The sequence below is a fragment of the Sorex fumeus genome, unplaced genomic scaffold (genome assembly GCF_029834395.1).
Source record: "Sorex fumeus unplaced genomic scaffold, SorFum_2.1 ptg000030l, whole genome shotgun sequence".
Lineage (NCBI taxonomy): Eukaryota > Metazoa > Chordata > Mammalia > Eulipotyphla > Soricidae > Sorex > Sorex fumeus.
In genome coordinates this window covers 30,236,267-30,254,313 of record NW_026606087.1, presented here as the reverse complement: position 1 = coordinate 30,254,313, position 18,047 = coordinate 30,236,267, and the positions used below count along the sequence as shown (strand labels likewise).

Here is an 18,047-nt window from a genome sequence, read left to right as displayed (position 1 = left end):
CTTCATCTAGTGTTCTGCTAATCCTATTCAGGATGACTCGAGTGAATAGTTTGTAGATGACAGACAATAGGCAGATTGGGCGATAGTTGCCAATGTCGTGGATGTCTCCTTTCTTGTATAGTAGTACAGTCTTGCTGGTTTTCCATTGGGATGGAACCTTGCATTCAGACAGGTAGCGTGTGAAGAAATGAAACTATAATGTGATTGTATTTATAAAATTATTATAAATTTTATGGAATTATATTTTGCAAAGGTGGAAGATGGAAAAGAGCTAAATTACAAATATATACTAAAGAAAATGATATGTTTATGCAAACATTTCATTGTATATAAATTAATTCACATTTGTGAGAGGTCTAATGGTTTATGATTCCTTCTGTATATTCATGCATATTTCAAAATATCCTTTTGCTGGTCTGTCTTGTATATTCTCTGGTGTTCGGTTAACTAATATAAAATACAGTGTAGTTACTAGATTTCTGTGCTATTGTAATCTACCAGACCAACTTCAGTGATCTTTCAGTCTTAATTTAAGCTCCTTTGCAATGGAAATGTATAATTTTCAGGAAAATGATAATAATTGACTTTATCTATCTCTCTTTTAATTCAATGTGGTATTTTAAAGTAATTTTCAAATGGGATATTGAATAGGGCATTGGTTTTTTAGTCTCCGACAAGCATCAGAATTACCAGGAGGGTTTATTAAGCTAGATTTCTGAGCTCCACTCCGGAGTTTTTGATTGAGAAAGTGTGTGATGAGCCCAAGAACTTTTATTACCAACTCCCAAGCAACTAGCACAGAATTTAGCACATAGTAAATGTATCATGGAGTGGCTAATGTTAAAAAACTAACATCATCTTTTAAACATGTATCTTTTTAGCACATCAAAGCTACCAAATGATCTGCTTGATTTGCAGCAGCCAACTTTTCACCCATCTCTACATACTATGTCAAGTGCTTCTCAGGTAGCCAGTACGTGGGGAGGTAAGCATTAAATAATTCCGTTGCAGATATTTTTGACACTCCCTCATTTTATGGTGTTTTATTTAAGTGCATTTGATTACTTTTGATACATGAAACTTGTAAAATAGCAGTGAAGTTGCTTTTCACCCTTTGAATAGGTATTTGTGTAGAAGTGAGGTTTATTGACGAGGAAGAGAAAGGACCAAATGTATATTTAATTATTGTATTAAATGTATATTTATTTAAATGTATAGTTAATTCAATAACCATTGTTGGGCTTCTCTTCCATAATCGGAAATTCATTATTGTTCTTCAACCTTTGGTATTGAAAAAGTTTGTGTGGTTGTTGTGTGGGTGCAGGTATGGGAACTTTTATCTTTTATAGGTTTGTGATGCACTAATGAGCTCTGTTGTGACTTTGAATGTCATGATAGAATTGATGCTCTTTGTATTTAAAACATTGCTGTAATTCAGATCTGTAAGATTTTCGGTATTCAAAGAATTTTGCCTTAGTACAAACAGATGTGTTTGCTGCATTTGAGTAGTTCTTTGCTTTTAATTAAAATAAATATATAACCATGATCTGGCATTTTTGAAGGAAGTCTAGTTCATTTTAGGTGTAAGCAGTTTTGTTTAGATAATAAATTTATTTCCTTTAGTTGATTTTGATGCTTTCACTTCAGGTTAGTATTTATAAACACTAAAAAATTCTTTGAAAGGGAAAGGAGATCTGAAAAAGAAGCAGTGATTTTCAATTGCCAGTCTGCAGGTCTGAAAGATTAAGTACTGAACCGGGAATAAACCCTCAACTCTGGCTGCCACGTGTGGCTCTATACCCCCTCCTGACATTTGTAATCCTATTTTTTGTACCTATATATCCAGGATTGCATGAACAGTGCCTGAGGAAAAATGAGTTGAGAGTGGGAAGTTTAAATAGCTCCTCTATAGAAAATTATACGGAATTATCAGCCTCCTTAAAATTTATGTTGACTTATAAAATATGAATTGATTGGCTTACCAATCGATAGTACAGTTTTTCTGATACATAAATTTGACTTTTTCATCTTTAACAGTTGAGAATATTTTGTTTTAATTTTTTTCTAGATATTTCTTATTACTGTTTTGTGTACTGCAGTATAATATCTGAAGACAGAATTGTTACATATATTGTTTAACACTTTATATATATTTCCAGTGCCTATGGTAGTACTCTTTTATGTAAAGTGTCTTGCAAATGTTTATTGAATATGTGGACATTGTCTTTTTTTCCGGACAAGATATTCCTGGCTCAGGATTGGGCAGGAAACAAAAACAGTGAAACACTCAAACTAGATATGTAGGTGAATTTCATTAGCCAATAACTTAATTATAAAAACTAGTTGACTCTGATAATGAGTTTGATTTAATGGCACTTTAGGATCTGGGTTTAAGTTTTTATACTGAAAGTTGTTTAAAGTCAATAACTATTTTAGGATTTTTTAAATCAGCATATTGTGGCTAAAGTTAAGTTATTTTAAAAATATTTGTATGATTATATCCTATTTATAGAATTTTCAACCTGCTAAAACATACATGTTTACTTTCTGCTTTTTATGAACAGCTTTTTTGCAGAAAAGATTAATAGAATTATCTTGACTAAATAATTTAGCTTCTCTTTGTAAAGAAAAATGTATTTCTAAAAATTAAGGTCAAAATATTTCTAGGGAATTTTTTTTTTAATTAGTGAAACACCATGAGGTACAGTTGTAGACTTACAAATTTTTGTGCTTGGGTTTCAGTTATACAATGATCAAGTACCCATCCCTCCACCAGTGCCCATCCTCCACCACCATGGGTCCCAGTATCCCTCCCATCCCCCATCCCCCCATCCCACCCTGCCTCTGTGGCAGGGCATTCTCTAGGGAAAATTTTTATAAAATAATTAGTGAGAACTAACTTTATATTCTTTTTCAAAGAAAATTACTTATGAAATTGTTTTATCTGACTGTCTTGTTATAACAGTGAACTGTTTAAAGCTTTGCTTAAAATTGTTTAATTTATTATGAAGCTAGATTACTATTTTATGATGGAAAATAATTTTAATTTCAGCCGGTAAAACTTACACTATGTTCTTTTAGAAAAAAGTTACTCCAAGACAATATAATATGTAGTATACATTCACTTAATATTTATGGTCTTTGATATAAGTCCTTCAGTTTAAGAATTATATTTGACTTACAGTTGGTGATAATTTCATAATTTTAACTTATGTATAATTGGATAGCTAGAGTATTTTAAGCCAAAATTTTTGGTTCTGTCAAATCAATTTAGATTGAGTTTTTAGTTTTAAAATTAGACTAAGATTAATAACATCATTTAAATGTTTATTATAGCAATAAATTCTTAAAGGCAACTTTTGGGCATAAATATATCTGAGCTTTTGGAATAAGTAATTTAAAATGTCTTTTACTTGTTAATGATATGTGTAAATTAGGTGACCTTGACACTGGTCTGTAACTGTGTATGTTCAGAGTGTAGCATCACAGGTATTGAATTGTAAGGTGTCACCATACTCAACAACATAGTCCTTAGGCCTTCACCACGATGCATTGGGAGCCCCTATACTGCGTCTCCTGCCCCTCTCACCCTCTCAGTTTTATGTTAAAGTTACAAAGCTTTTTGGTTTGGCTTTGTCTATTCTTCTGTTTCTTTTTATTTCATATATGGGGTGGTCATTGTTGTTTATCTTTCTCCTCCTGGCTTATGAAATATGCTGTATTTCCATCATGCCACTTTCATAATGTGACAAAACAAAGGTATGATTTTTTATTCTAAAATTTATTCTTAGGCTTCTCTTTTATTTGCTAAAAATTGGGTATTAGTGACACCTGTTGTGTTAATTTAGTTCTTGTCACAAGTACTGCAGAGGACATGTATAGTACCAGGTAATTTCCTGTAACAAACATAATATATTACACTTTTATTTCATGAAAGGCATCTTAAGTTTCACCTAAAAATACAGAGAGAGTGTAGCTTTTTTCTTTCTGATATTCATAGTTCCCAAATCTGTTAGGCTTAATCAGTCCCCCTCTTTTAAGAAAAAAAAGACATTCAGCAGCATCCAGTTGCACCCAAGGCTACTAACTCCCTTTGGATTTTTCAGTTAAAGATCTGGAAACTAAAAATGCATTTGCTGGTGAATACTAGTATCTGAGAATCTTGAAAATTTTGAGTTACAACAGACCTAACAAGGCTGAAGAGGTAATCCAGTAGGAAAGACACTGGCAGCCAACTTAGGTTTAATCCCAGCACCACACAGGATCCCCTGCACCTAGAGCCAGAAATACTATGAAGACAGCTGGGTGATGACCAGACCAAGAGCCAGTCCTAATAGTGTACAGTATAATCACCTTTAGTTCATATGTTTATCCTAAGTAGGATTTTAGAATTCAGGCAAGAAGTATCCAGTCTGAAGTTAAATTTGGTTTATTCTCAGCTAACATGAAACATGGTATGTATTGAGTATTTAAGCTCTCAACATAATAGGATTGGCAGGCTATTTTAATTGTTTGGATATTCTTGTGTTACTAGTAGCACTGTAGCTGCCATTGTTCATCAATTTGCTCGAGTAGGCACCATTAACGTCTCTATTTTGAGACTTCTTGTTACTGTTTTTTGGCATATTGAATACGGACGGCATGGGTAGCTTCCCAGGCTCTGCCATACGTGTGGGATACTCTGGGTAGCTTGCCGGGCTCTCCGAGAGGGGAGGAAGAATCAAACCAGGGTCGGCCTGGGTTGGCCGTGTGCAGGGCAAACGCCCGACCTGCTGTGCTTTTGCTCCAGCCTGTGTTACTAGTATAATATAAAATTTAATTCGAATTATGGTAAAAATAATGGAGGGTCAGGAATATAATTCAAATTGTAGATCAGCTGTCTAGCATGTGCAGCCCTTAAGTTCAAATCCTTATATCTTTTGACTGTACCTCCCTGATACCAGAATTGCTTGGGTAGACCTAGTGCCCCCCTTTCCCCCCCCCCCCCCCACACACACACACACGCACACTGAATCATCGGGGTCTGCACTTGCAAGGCCAGACCTGCAGGAGTGTCTAACTTTGTAGTGCCCTTTAGCACTGCTAAGTATGAAAAATAATTTTAATAATTATAAGCATAACTGGACTGGAGTGTTAGCACAGCGGGTAGGGCATCTGCCTTGCACAGGGCCGACCCAGGTTCGATTCCTCTGCCCCTCTCGGAAAGCCTGGCGAGCTCCTGAGAGAATCCCGCCCATATGACAGAGTCTGGCAAGCTACCCATTGCGTATTTGAAATGCCAAAACCAGTACCAAGTTTCCCAATGGAGACGTTACTGGTGCCCACTCGAGGAAATTGATAAACAACAGGACGACAGTGCTATAAGCATAACTGATAGAGTTATCAGTCATATCTATTAAGTTAGAATAGATGGGACATCATTGTTTTTATGTCTCACTGAGTTTATTTTTATCATTTATGGTATATTGTCCACAAATAGATTAAAATCGTGCATATTAACAGTGTTTTGCCAAGTAACTTGAGAGTCATTTTCCTGTCTGAGTAGCCTCATATATAAGTAATTGCACACAGTTTTGAATATTCTTTGGGCTATTTCATGCACTTGATGTTACTCCTTTAGGTAAGAATAATGATCAACAGAACAGCAATTAGTATCCTTTTCTGAACATTCCTCTGGTGGTGTCTTTTGCCTAGAAAACTAAGTGTTTCTTGTTACTTGTTCAACAAAGTTTAATGTACTTGAAAATTCCATATCACGATTGGATATTAGTAATAGCACTTTCAACTTAAGTTGGGGACTGTAAACTTAATACCCTTCTTATGCAGGAAGGAGTTAGAATTGTCATCATCCAGAAAACTAACATGTCATTTTTTGTTCCAATTTTGATTGAGGATGAGGGGCTCATATAAGCAGTGCTCAGGGATAACTCCTGACCCTGTGCTGGAGTAGTCCCTGTTGATGCTAAGGGAACCATATGCATTGCAGGTGATTAAACCAGGAATCAGCCATGTGCAAAGCAAGCACAATCAACTCCTGTGCTTTCTCAGGCCCTTAATTTTGAACGGCTTTTTCTCATCATTTATACCACTTTTTTAAATTGAGCAGTGGAATGGTATGAAAGATCCTAAAGCAAGACTGAGTACTTGAATTTGAATTGCACATCAATGAATTTGATGTTTATAGAATTTTGGAGTAGAGTTTAATATTCCATAGTAATCATTGATTGCTAGAAAGGGTCATAATATGATACCAAAAAAAATTGGGAGGGGAGTTGGGATTTGGGGGCCACATCTGGCTCTGCTCAGGGCTTACTCTTTGCTCTTTGTTCAGGGATCAGTCCTGTCAGGGCTAAGACCATATGTGCTGCCTGGAGTCAGAACCGGTGTGGCCACTTGCAAGGCAAGCACTTTACCCACATGGACTATCTATAGCCCACAAAATACAGGGATAAAAAGATTTATTTAAACCAGTAACCCCGGGTTCATTTGGTTTTTTTATTTCTGTTTTATTTTTTAAATATTTGTAAAGTTTATGAATTTTTTTGAGTTAAATAACTTTAGTAAAATTGTGTCTATTTTGTAATGAATGAGCTGGTCCTTAGGTTATTAATTGTTGCCTTCTTATTCTTCTATCATGTAGTGCTTATTATATGAAATTAACAGTATTCTTCAGTGACAGTCACAGAACAAGAGCAGGCCGTTTGAGGGAAGTTCAGGAGTGACTCCATAGTTGAGTTATATGAGATACAAATATGACATTTTTGTCCATCTTTTTTCCCCTTCTCCATATTTTAAAAAATATTTTAATTTTATTTTCATAAAGTTTTCACAATAATTGATTACACTCAGTATTTCAGTACCAGTTTCACCACCGTTACACCTTCCCATCGTCATTATTTTGAAGTTTTCCACCACCACTCAAGCCTGCCCCATAGGCAGATGCTAGATAGATGCTAGATAATTTATTTGATATTGCTTGTTACAAATAGTAATGAGATGTCTGTAAGGGTCTATCTCACAGTGATTCAACAAAAAAAGCAAAAAATATAGAAAAATAGTATGAGATGCTCCTGGGATTCTTACATTTTAAATAATTGGGGTCTGGAACTACCTCGGTAGTGAGTTGCTCTGTTCCGAGATTCCTTTGTGAGTCTCTGGATCGTGGCCATTAATGTGCTTAAATGGTACCAAGAGGCATGACAGCCAGAGCCCCCAGAAGGGCAGAGAAATGGGAAGGGACAGCCCAGTCCCAACCCTTTGAGGCCTGGCGTTTTCAGTCACTGGTACCGCATATCTGGTACCAGTATCAGCAGATTTATTCTTTTGTATGGGGGGCCCAGGTTGAGCATGTGAAGATCAGCCGTGAGATGGCGGAGATTGGGTTCTGGAGGTTTGGGGCTGCTGTGGTTCATCTGGCGCAGGCAGAGAGAAGACGCCTGCCCCCATCTGTAGCACTCCAGTGAAATCAACCTGGTGCATGGTCTGGCGTCATCTCTGCCCCCTTCTCTATATTTAAAAAAATGATTCTCTTTCTATTACAGAGAGAGTAGATGTAGGATTCCAAAATAATTTTAGTGCTAGGATTTAATAATAGTGCATATTTATTACTATTTTAGTAATACTTTTGTTATTCTTTAAGTAAATCCTTGAAAGTCTAAGTGATTAGGCTTTTAAAATCTTAGCTTGTTTTTCAGAGATGTTCTTACCTTGTTTAAATAGCCAATCTATCGTCTCTGTTCATTTCCTAATATCCCTTTTTCTATGTCTACTTGGGCTGGAGCGATAGCACAGCGGGAAGGGCGTTTGCCTTGCACACAGCCAATATGGCCGAGTTTGATTCCTCCGCCCTTTTCAGAGCCCGGCAAGCTATCGAGAGTATCTCGCCCGCACGGCAAAGCCTGGCAAACTACCTATGACGTATTCCATATGCCAAACACAGTAACAAGAAGTCTCACGAAAGGGACGTTACTAGGCCCGCTCGAGCAAATCGACAAACAACGGGAGGACCGTGACTATCTCTACTTGGTCTTCTCAAAAAAAATTTACTGCGTCTGAAACTGTAGACTTTAGACTACCTGACAACTAACCCTCTGATGTTGGAGAGATCTGTCCTTGTTGTACATAGACAGTGGCATGTCAATTCCCCACCTCCGTATTTTAAACTATGTAAAATGCAGTTCTTCATCTTGGTGATTAGGTATTTTTGCATTTAAGATTAATAATAATATAGCTACTACTTTTCACTTTGCATCTTTACTAATTATAATACTAATTAATTTACTTCCTTTCTTCATTTTGCTGTAATGCACTTGGACTGCACAGACCCTTTCTCTGCTACTGTAGATGCTGTTGATGATGCCATTCCAAGCTTAAATCCTTTCCTCACAAAAAGTAGTGGTGATGTTCACCTTCCCATTTCTTCAGATGTATCCACTTTCACTACTAGGACACCTACTCATGAAATGTTTGTTGGTAAAGTACCATTTAACCTTTCTTTCCAATTAATGTTTATACTGACTTAAGTCTTTATTTTTTACATATCGATTCATTAGTTTTATAGCAGTAATTATTGGATTTTTCAAATTAGGTATCAGTAATGAGGTGAGAAAAATTTTAAATGGCGTAGTATTCTTAATTTTACTTAATGCAACTTTTTAAAGGAGAAACTCCTTTGAAGTTGGATTATTTCAATATATTCTTATGTTGTACTATAACGTTTAAGATGCTTGACATCATATGTTGCATCCTATTAGTGCAGTGTTGTTAAAAAGCTTGAAGTATAGCATCTCATAAACTGTTTATGTGTTCTGATATTTTTCCCTTTGTGCTTGGAAGGAATGGGTGGTTTTCACTCTTATTAGCAATCGTAAATCTCTTAAGGTTAAGTTATTAAATCTTACTTTTGATTACAAATCATATATAGTCTCTCTTCCATTCTTTTATTGCGGATGGATCAAACCATTATTGTAGAGGCCTCATATATATATATATATATATATATATATATATATATACACATATCCACACAGTGCTGGAGCGATTACACAGCAGGTAGGGCATTTGCCTTGCACGCGGCTGACCCGGCCGATCCGGGTTCGATTCCTCCACCCCTCTCGGAGATCCTGGCAAGCTACCGAGACAGTCTCGCCCGCAAGGCAAAGCCTGGCAAGCTACCCGTGACATAGTCAATATGCCAAACACAGTAACAAGAAGTCTCAAAATGGAGACATTACTGGGCCCACTCAAGCAAATCGATGAACAACGGGAGGACAGTGCTACAGTGCTACTATACATGCAGTATATTACGTTTCCAACTCCTGGGAATTCTCTTTTTTATTCTTCAGTATTTTACTTCGGTATTATCTCAGAGATAAATTAAAAATAGGACATTAGCGGCCAGATTGATAGTACAGTGGGTAGGGCATTTGCTTTGCATGCAGCTAGCCCACGTTCAATCCCCAGCATCTCATATGATTTCCCACGCTCACCAGGAATAATTCCTGAGTGCAGAGCCTGGTCTTTAAACATCACCTGTTCACTGTAGTGACACACACAGATGACTAGACTAACCTTAACAGCTGAAGGTCAAGCTCTTTGACATTCAAAAAGGAGAAGCTCATAAGTTACAGATAAAGCAGCACAAACTATCCAATAGAACTTTCTAATCACATATATGTTCTATAAAGATCTTAACGATTATTTATTATTTAGTCTGTCGAAGGTAAGTCTCTTAAAATGCATTTTTTATCCTAACAAAAAAATATTTTCGTTGAAAAATTTCGTAAGAGAAATGGAATTTTTCTAATGTTGAGTTTCCAGGCTATGGTTGGGGGCTAGTGGAAAACCAGAAATTAAATTAACAAATTGATGGCTATATACTCCAGGGGCATTTGAAGATTAAAATCATAGATATAAAGAAGTGTATGTTTTCTACTCCCTTACTGGGAAGAGAGTATTAACGATTTATGGGTGTAGTTGTAGAAGTTATGCACACCAGAATAACCCTATTAGCGGGAATAAAGCCTGAAGCAGGAGGTTCGCACCTTTGATGTGCAGTGATCTTTCTAGACCAGCCTTGTTTCATTTACTTAGTAACCTCATGACATTGTTTCAATTTTAATTGAAATGAAATTTTTAAAAAAATTGCATTGCCCATATTTCAGTTTCTCCCCCCTTTTGTTTTTTGGAAATAGAAAAGAAATTCCCTTATATTGGGAAGACCTTAGCATAGGACTAAATTCATATTTCCATTTCATAATGGCTCAGTGACTTAACATTGAACAGGGCAAATTTATACAACAAATGAGAAACTTCTGTTGGATAGTCCTCTAGAATAGTGGTCAGCAAACTTCATGCGGTCACAGGTAGAATATTTTAGAATTTATAGATATGTGAAATCTGTTATATTTTCTTTAAAAAAAAATCAAACAACCCTTTAAAATGTAAGGCATTTTTATTTCTCTTTGCCATAGTAGGTAGCATACTATGTAATTTGCCAATCCTTGCTCTGTAGGATTAAGAATGACCTTGAAAAGTCAGTACAGATATCCTCCAATTTATCTAGAGGTCCTAGAGGTCAGTAATCCGATAGTATCCATGCTCTGTGTACTAGATGCTTGTCCTCTTTAAAGTTATGAGAACCGAATTGTAAGACCAGAAGAATAAAGTTGGTTGTAGCCCTGTGACTCTGGCCTCATAGAGGCCTGCTTTCTCGTCCCTGGAAGACTTGAGGAGACAGGTTAGTGCTGGCTCCGGATGTGTTAGTCAGAGGAGACACATTGTTAGTTAACTTTGAAAGTTTGGTTGCACACTAATACATGTATTTTAAAATGCAATATTTATAATGTAATCTCAGATGCTTTTTTTAGTAGCAGTAATTTGAAATTTTCAAGTGCTTAAACTCTCCTTTCTTTATATTTGCTCTTAATTACCCCATTGCACTTTTGTTTCCCCTCAATTTTTTTCTGTCCTCCCACCCCATTCTACTTGAATACTGTGTCAGATCGTCTTTGTGACCTTCAAGCATATCCTCATCCAACTGTTTTAGGCCTGTGAACCAGCTATTACAGCTTAGTGTAAGGTAGCAGTGTCTCTTAAAAATCCTTTAGATATGCAGAAGGAATTTCTATTATTGGTTTCCTTAAAATACATATATTTTATATAAAATATATACCTTAAAATATATATGCACAACATATATGTATATAATATACACACTTTTAAAATTTGGTTATATATTATATATAGACACATTTTTTTAATTTGGTAAGGAAAAAACACTTTAATTTGGTAAGAAAAAAATGAATAGATTCTTTTTATATTTTGGGGGGGTTGCATAATTTGGTTTTTCTTGACTATACATGATTTGGGGTTAAGGTGCTTGTCTCACATGTGACTAACCCTGGTTTTATCCTGCCACTCACTGCATATTTACCACCTCATCCTGTTCCCATAACTACTAGGAGTAAAGCACGAAGCACTGCAAGTGAAGCCCAGAACCTTTGTGGGTGGGGGAAGGTGATTGTTTGGTTAATGGATTTTTGTCATTTTCCTTACATTAGTCTATACTCAGAGCCTTCAATCTTTTGAATTTGTAACATTTTGATATATATTTGGGGAATTTTAAAACACTTTATAGATATTGGTCACAGAATACTAGATAATTTTTTAACAGGTGTGAAGTGTTTCTCTGGCACTACACAAAGACCATAGATAAAGAAATTAAATTCTAGGGAGTCATTTTCAATTTGGTAGTTACTTGTAGAACACTTAACCAGTACAATTGCAGTAGAATCTTAGAGTTCAGTTGGTTTTGTTTTGCATGTTGGAGTTGGTTACCTTAGTGTTAAGAAAATAGGCTTCACACAGCTAAAAACTTCAGGTTCTTGATTGGCAATAAGAATTAGATATGGTCAAGCACTTACAAATAGGATTTATGAAAGCATTTGATGGAAGAAATACGCTGGAATCCATTGAACTGGTGTTTGATTTCCAGTTCTACTCCCATAATTGTTGCAAACAAAATGCATAATCTTTCTAAAACTGAAAATTAATGTAATGTTTTGCATGATTACTATGAAGTTGACATAACTGATACATTCATTATTTTACAAGGACTATTTCTGGCTTATAAAACTATTTTGCCGATTGCCATTAAAAGCCACCTGTGTATACCACTTATTCCATACATGAAGCATACTTCTTGCTAAATTGCTTTGTAATCACTAAATATAGTCTTGAACATGGATTGTTTCTGCATTACTTTTGATTTTAAAATTGCTAAGACAGTTATTTGTGTTGCACATGGCTGACCTGGGTTTCATCCTCAATCACTTTGTATGCTCCCTGGACCTTGGCCAGGATTTATCCCTGGGTACAAAGCTGGGAGTAAGCCCTGAGTACAGCTCTGTGTCCCAAAGTCCGAAACTATATGTATATATTTATATATATAGTATAGTTAAAACTTTTTGCCTAAGATTGTTGACTTGTTTGAATCAAGAAGTTCTTAAAACTTAAAAATCCTGATGAATGTAATTGGTTGTTACTGTTATAATAGTAAAAAAATTATAAATAATAAACGACATTTTTCCAGCTAGTAGTTGATAAAAGAGGAAGTACTTAGGATAAATTGAAAACCTTTAATAGTGTAGTAAGACAGATTGTTTTAATAGTGACATAAACAGGTTTAAGTCTTGATTCAGCTATTTACTACATCTTGGAATTCGGATAAGTTTAAATTCTTAGTTTCCTCATTTATAAGATGAGGGTAGTAATAACTGTCTTGTATGGTTGCTTTAAACTTTAAATTATAACCTTGTTTTAAGTACTTTAGGGTAGTGTTGATAGAATTTAAGAAATTATAGCAGTAACTTTTTTCCAGCAACTTATCAAAAATGTAGGAGTCCAAATTTATTATAGAACTGCTATCTAAATCCATAAACCCAGCTAATTTTCTTAAAAGTATTTATAATGCTTTCCTTTCCCTAAAGCTTTTATTTTCTTCTTGAGATCAGCTCTGCAGTTCAGTGGTTTCTGGACGTTAATCTGTGTACTTGTGCTAGTCCTTAGTAAAATGGAAGAGTGTAGTTCTAGGATAATGCAGTGATTGCTTCACAAATTTAATCTTTATTTGAAAAATTCCATTTTATTTTGCCTCTAAATTTATTTTTGAATTGGTGATCCTAGTTTTGTATCTTTGTTTTTAAAACTATCGATTGGCAATTCTCACAGCCTACTTAAAATGTGATCCACAGGATAAAGATCATTAAGCTGATATGTATGTTAGAAAAAAATTTTGCACACTTAAATTGTAATGTAAAAATCTCATTTTGTGTTACATAAATTAAAAATTGATTTTAAAATAAAAAGCAGTTTATTTTTAAAAAGTTACTTGGAAAATAGACTGCTTGCTTTCCTAGTAATCAGCCATCTGATTTAATTAAAATTTACTTTTCCCCTTTGTCCACAAAATTCCTTCTTAAATCTGAGATGCTTGGTCTGGATAGATTTAATATTACGTTTTTAAGGTGATAGTATTTTAGAGCTATCATAGTCAATATATTATTTCTAGACAATACTTCTTACACTATTATGGTAGTATGGACAAATTAATTAAGATATAATTAATTAAAGTTTTCTCTTAAGATACTTTGTTTCTTTCAGGAAGAAATTAGAAGAACTGATACATAGTGACTATTATTAAAATATTTAGTCTAGTGTAAAATGCTGTTCAGGATTAAAGCTTGTGCCTAGCTTGCGCCTGACCTGAATTTGATCTGTGGTACTGGGCACAGCATCACTGGGCACTGGGTGCATTACGGAGGTTCCCCCTTTCCTGCAGCATCTCTGGCTGTGATCTGAAGACCCTGAGCACACTGGGGTGTCCCAAGAATCCCTGAGCAGCCCCTACTTCCCTAGGCTTTTGCGTTGGGACTGAGTCTCTGGTGGGGTCCCCAAGGCTTCAAAGCATCATTTGGAAGGCGGTCCCTTCCCCACCGCCCCACCTACACACATGCAAAATAAAGAAATAAAACACTGTTAAGTTGGAATTCTGTAGAACTTTAGAAGCTTGTTGATCAGAATACTAAATTTACTAAATACTAAATTTTTGTTTTGATAATGTTTTGTCTTATTGTATCTTTGCCAGTATCTTTGAATTAGTAGTAATTTAAGGGTAAAGTAATTGTGGAACAAGAGCATGCTTGTTCATTTTTTTCCCCAGTGCTGTCAAGAAATTAACAATAGACATCGATCTGAATTTTTTAAACAGCACCATCTATCTTTAATAATATTATACACGAGGTTTGATATTTGCTAGGGTTAGGGGATTTTATTATCTGACGGGAATTACTTGAATTACGTACTTAGTGATTCTTAAAAAATTCATACAAAGTACTCATACTATGATAGAAAATGTTACAGTAATATTTTTAAAGGTATCTGTGTTATTGTTAATAAATTGTTGCTTTCTGCTTCCTTTCTTTGAAAACCTTCTTGAACTTCCCAAATCTTCATACCTTTTATATAGCTTTATGTGTTTTTTGTTGTTGTTGTTGTTGTTGTTGTTGTTGTTTTGGTACCACATCATTATACTACTTTATATTTTGGTGATGACGAAAGGAAGAGAGAGCCAATCCTTAAAAGACTCTAAAAATTTAACTTCTCTGTAATGGTAGTTTTTAATCTTTAATGTGACTTTAATTAGCTTTCTGTCCTTAACAGAATTCAGAGATGGAATTCAGAGGGGTCACAAAGTGAAAATTACTCTTTTGTGATCGTTTTTAGAGTTTTTCAACCTCAATATATATACTTAATGACTAACCCCTTCCCCCAATTTATGTAATAACACAGTATTTTCAGATGAAGCTATTATCAGTCCCTAGAAATTTAGGCTTTGACATCACAAACACTTTTTTTTCTTTCTTTTTTATTGAATCACTGTGAGATACACAGTTTAAGAATGGGTATTGTCTACCCAAAAGGGGAGGGGGGAAAAAGGAGAGGATGGGAAGAGGGGAGAGGGAAGAAAAGCGCCTGCCTTTTAGAGAGGCAGGCAAGGGGTTGGGGGATGATGCGGGGGAACCTGGGGATACTGGTGCTGGGAAATGTACACTGGTGAAGGGATGGGTGTTGGAATACTGTATGATTGAAATTCAATCATGAATGCCTTTGTGTGATGCTCAAAAAAAATTTTTTTTAAGAATGGGTATTAATACCACTGGCATCAGTGTAACAGACAAAAAGGAATGATTTATGTTTCTGGTGTCGGATATTATAGTCTTGAATTAGTTAAATTAGTGTATCTGATGGGGCTGGAGAGGTAGGAGTGCAGGTAAAATGCTTGTCTTGCACTCAGTCCACCTAGGTTCAATCTCCAACATCCCGTATAGTCCCCAGAGCATCACTAGAAATGATTCTTGAGTGCAGTCAGTCGTAACCCCTAAGCACTGTCGGGTGTGGTACCCCGTTTTTGCCCCCCCCCCCCATTAGTATGTTTATTTAATACTTTAGAAGTAAGCTAAACTAGGGTGGTTGGGTATTGGATAGTGGTCTTTGTTTTCCCCTGTTATCATAAAAGCACCTATACACAAATGTATTCTAGCTTTAAGAATTCTGTTATTTCTTGAAAGAACCTAAATCATACAGATAGTTACTAGTCGGTGGAGGAAGGAGAAATGTGAAATGTAACATTATTCATAGATTCATATGTTTTGTTTTGTTTTTGCTTTTTGGATCACACCGGGCGATACTCAGGGGTTACCCCTGGCTTTGCACCCAGGAATCACTCCTGGCAGTGCTCACAGGAACCATAGGGGATGCTGGAAATTGAACCCCGATCGACTGCATGCAAGGCAAATGCCCTACCCACTGTGCTACCTACCGCCCCAGCCCCCCAGACTCATGTTTTTAATATTCAAGAACAGTACTTTACATTTTGTAAGAAGTAGATGTTACTTAGTTTTTTAAAGATGATGAGCATATAAAACTAAGTCAAGTGGGAACTGGAGCAATAGTACAGTAGGTAGAGCCAGGAGTAACCCCTGAGCATCACCAGGTATGGCCTAAAATCAAATAAGTTAAGCAAGGGCTTCTAGTGAATTAAACTAGTAGTTTCAATTTTAGTTCTTTGTTAGTAAAATGGTTTTGTTCTGGAAAATATAATCACAAAAAAATGTAGTCTAGGAAACATTTTGCTTGATTTTTTTTCATTGCTTTTACCCATTTTTTTTGTCATTATTGAAGTACTATAAATGTAGAGTTATTAAAGAATTAAGGTCTTTTTCCCCTACTGGTTTGTTTTAGGGTTTAACCCTTCTCCAGTTGCACAGCCACATCCTTCAGCAGGCCTTAACGTGGACTTTGAATCTGTGTTTGGAAATAAATCTACCAACGTTGTTGTAGATTCTGGAGGTAAGAAAAATACTCTATTCACATTATTATAAAGTGCTAGTCTATTTATTTATTTATTTATTTATTTGTTTGTTTATTTATTGGTTTGGGGGCCACACCTGGTGTTGCTCAGGGCTTACTCCTGCCTCTGAACTCAGGAATCAGTTCTGACGGGCTTAGAGGACCCTCTGGGATGCCAGAGACTGAACCCGGGTCAGCCGTGTGCAAGGCAAGCACCTGATCTGCTGTACTCTATCTCTGGCCCCACTAGTTTAAATAATAGATAAGATGGAGGTCATGTGCTTTTAACTCACGTAAATAGATTAAATTCGGGTACCCAGAGAAGTTATTCCTCCTCTTCCCTTACCAGGGCCTGAGAACCTCAAGGCACAGATCTCCACCCATTTTTGGTGGTAGTTTTGATACTAGTATGATTTTATTTCTCAGAACTATAGAAGTCTTTTTCAGATTAGACTCAGTTGCTAGAAACTGTAGGCTGAGTGTTATGCTGTTTACACATTAGTTTTTCATTTTACAAAATGCTTACCTTTTCTGAAATGAAACTGGCTCTTTTTAAAACAAGGAAAACAGAATCTATCGTTTATTCAGTGAAATAGTAGACATATAAATATTTAAAATGTTCTAAATATGAGCGCTGTAAATTCAGGAACTTTTTTTAATTATTATTGCTTTAAAACTGATTCTTGCAGTATACTTGTCTTAAAAGAACTTTATACTGGTTTCTAGTCTTGAGGATGAAGAGATGGCTCAAAGTGCTGAGCACATGCTTTGCAGTGTGGAGCCCTAGGTTTGATCCCTGACATCACATACTCCTCCAGAGCAGGGAGCTGGCAGTAGCGTTTCCATTTAATATAGGGTTAATTGAAGTTTGTAATGGTTACAGCTTCCTGTAAAATTGATAGTTTCTCTGAAGGATATTGGAAGACTATATTGAGACGTTCTCCACCTTTTTTCTAAAAATCGAGAATGTCATCTTTTCTGTGTTCTAGTAGTCCTTTTTTTTTTAATGCATTTGATGTTTTTCATTTCTCATTCTGGATAAACAAAAGTAAAGAGTATAAATCCCAACTTTTCATAATCTAGAAACTTACTATTGATACTTTTCAAATGAATTACATTTTTCATTTAGTGGATAGGTTTGATTAGATTTGCATTTTACTCTTTAGTAGGGAACTTTGAGGAATCTTATATTTTTACTTCTAAACAGTGCAATATAGCTTAGCTGTACTTAGCTAAGCATTTTCACTTGTTTCTAATTTATCTTACTCTGCCCCGAAGAGTATAAAAATGTCTATAAAATTATCTTTTTCGTTGTTTGGAGCCACATCTTGAATTCCTTGGGCTTATTTATGCCTCAGTGATCTTGGGACCATATGGTTCTGAGTTGCAGGGAATGGAATCCAGGCTTCCTGTATTCCAAAACATGAGCTCAGTCTTTTGAACTATCTCTCAGTTCCTAAAATGCTATTTCAATAATAAAAACCCACAAAATACAGATCCATATTTCTGATATATATTTTCATCGGTGTTTTTTCAGGAATAGTTTTGAAAAAACAAAGTTTTCTGGGTGGTGGAAGAGTTATGTTTTATTCCCCTTATTTCCCTCTTTGGAATCAGTACTTAAATGTTTCTCTCTG

General features: G+C 35.6%; 1 protein-coding gene across 9 annotated transcripts in view; it reads left to right on the top strand.

Moving 5' to 3' along the window:
* PICALM (phosphatidylinositol binding clathrin assembly protein) overlaps positions 1–18,047 on the top strand; it is a 121,945-nt gene that overhangs the window by 82,403 nt on the left and 21,495 nt on the right. For 5 of the 9 annotated variants that reach the window (XM_056115898.1, XM_056115889.1, XM_056115890.1 and 2 more), the window contains exons 12-14: positions 882–985; positions 8,323–8,472; positions 16,303–16,410. In XM_056115898.1, the coding sequence (XP_055971873.1) occupies positions 882–985; positions 8,323–8,472; positions 16,303–16,410 (362 nt within the window). The remainder of the gene's footprint in view (positions 1–881; positions 986–8,322; positions 8,473–16,302; positions 16,411–18,047) is intronic. The other 4 variants (XM_056115894.1, XM_056115895.1, XM_056115896.1 and 1 more) reach the window with 1 other exon arrangement.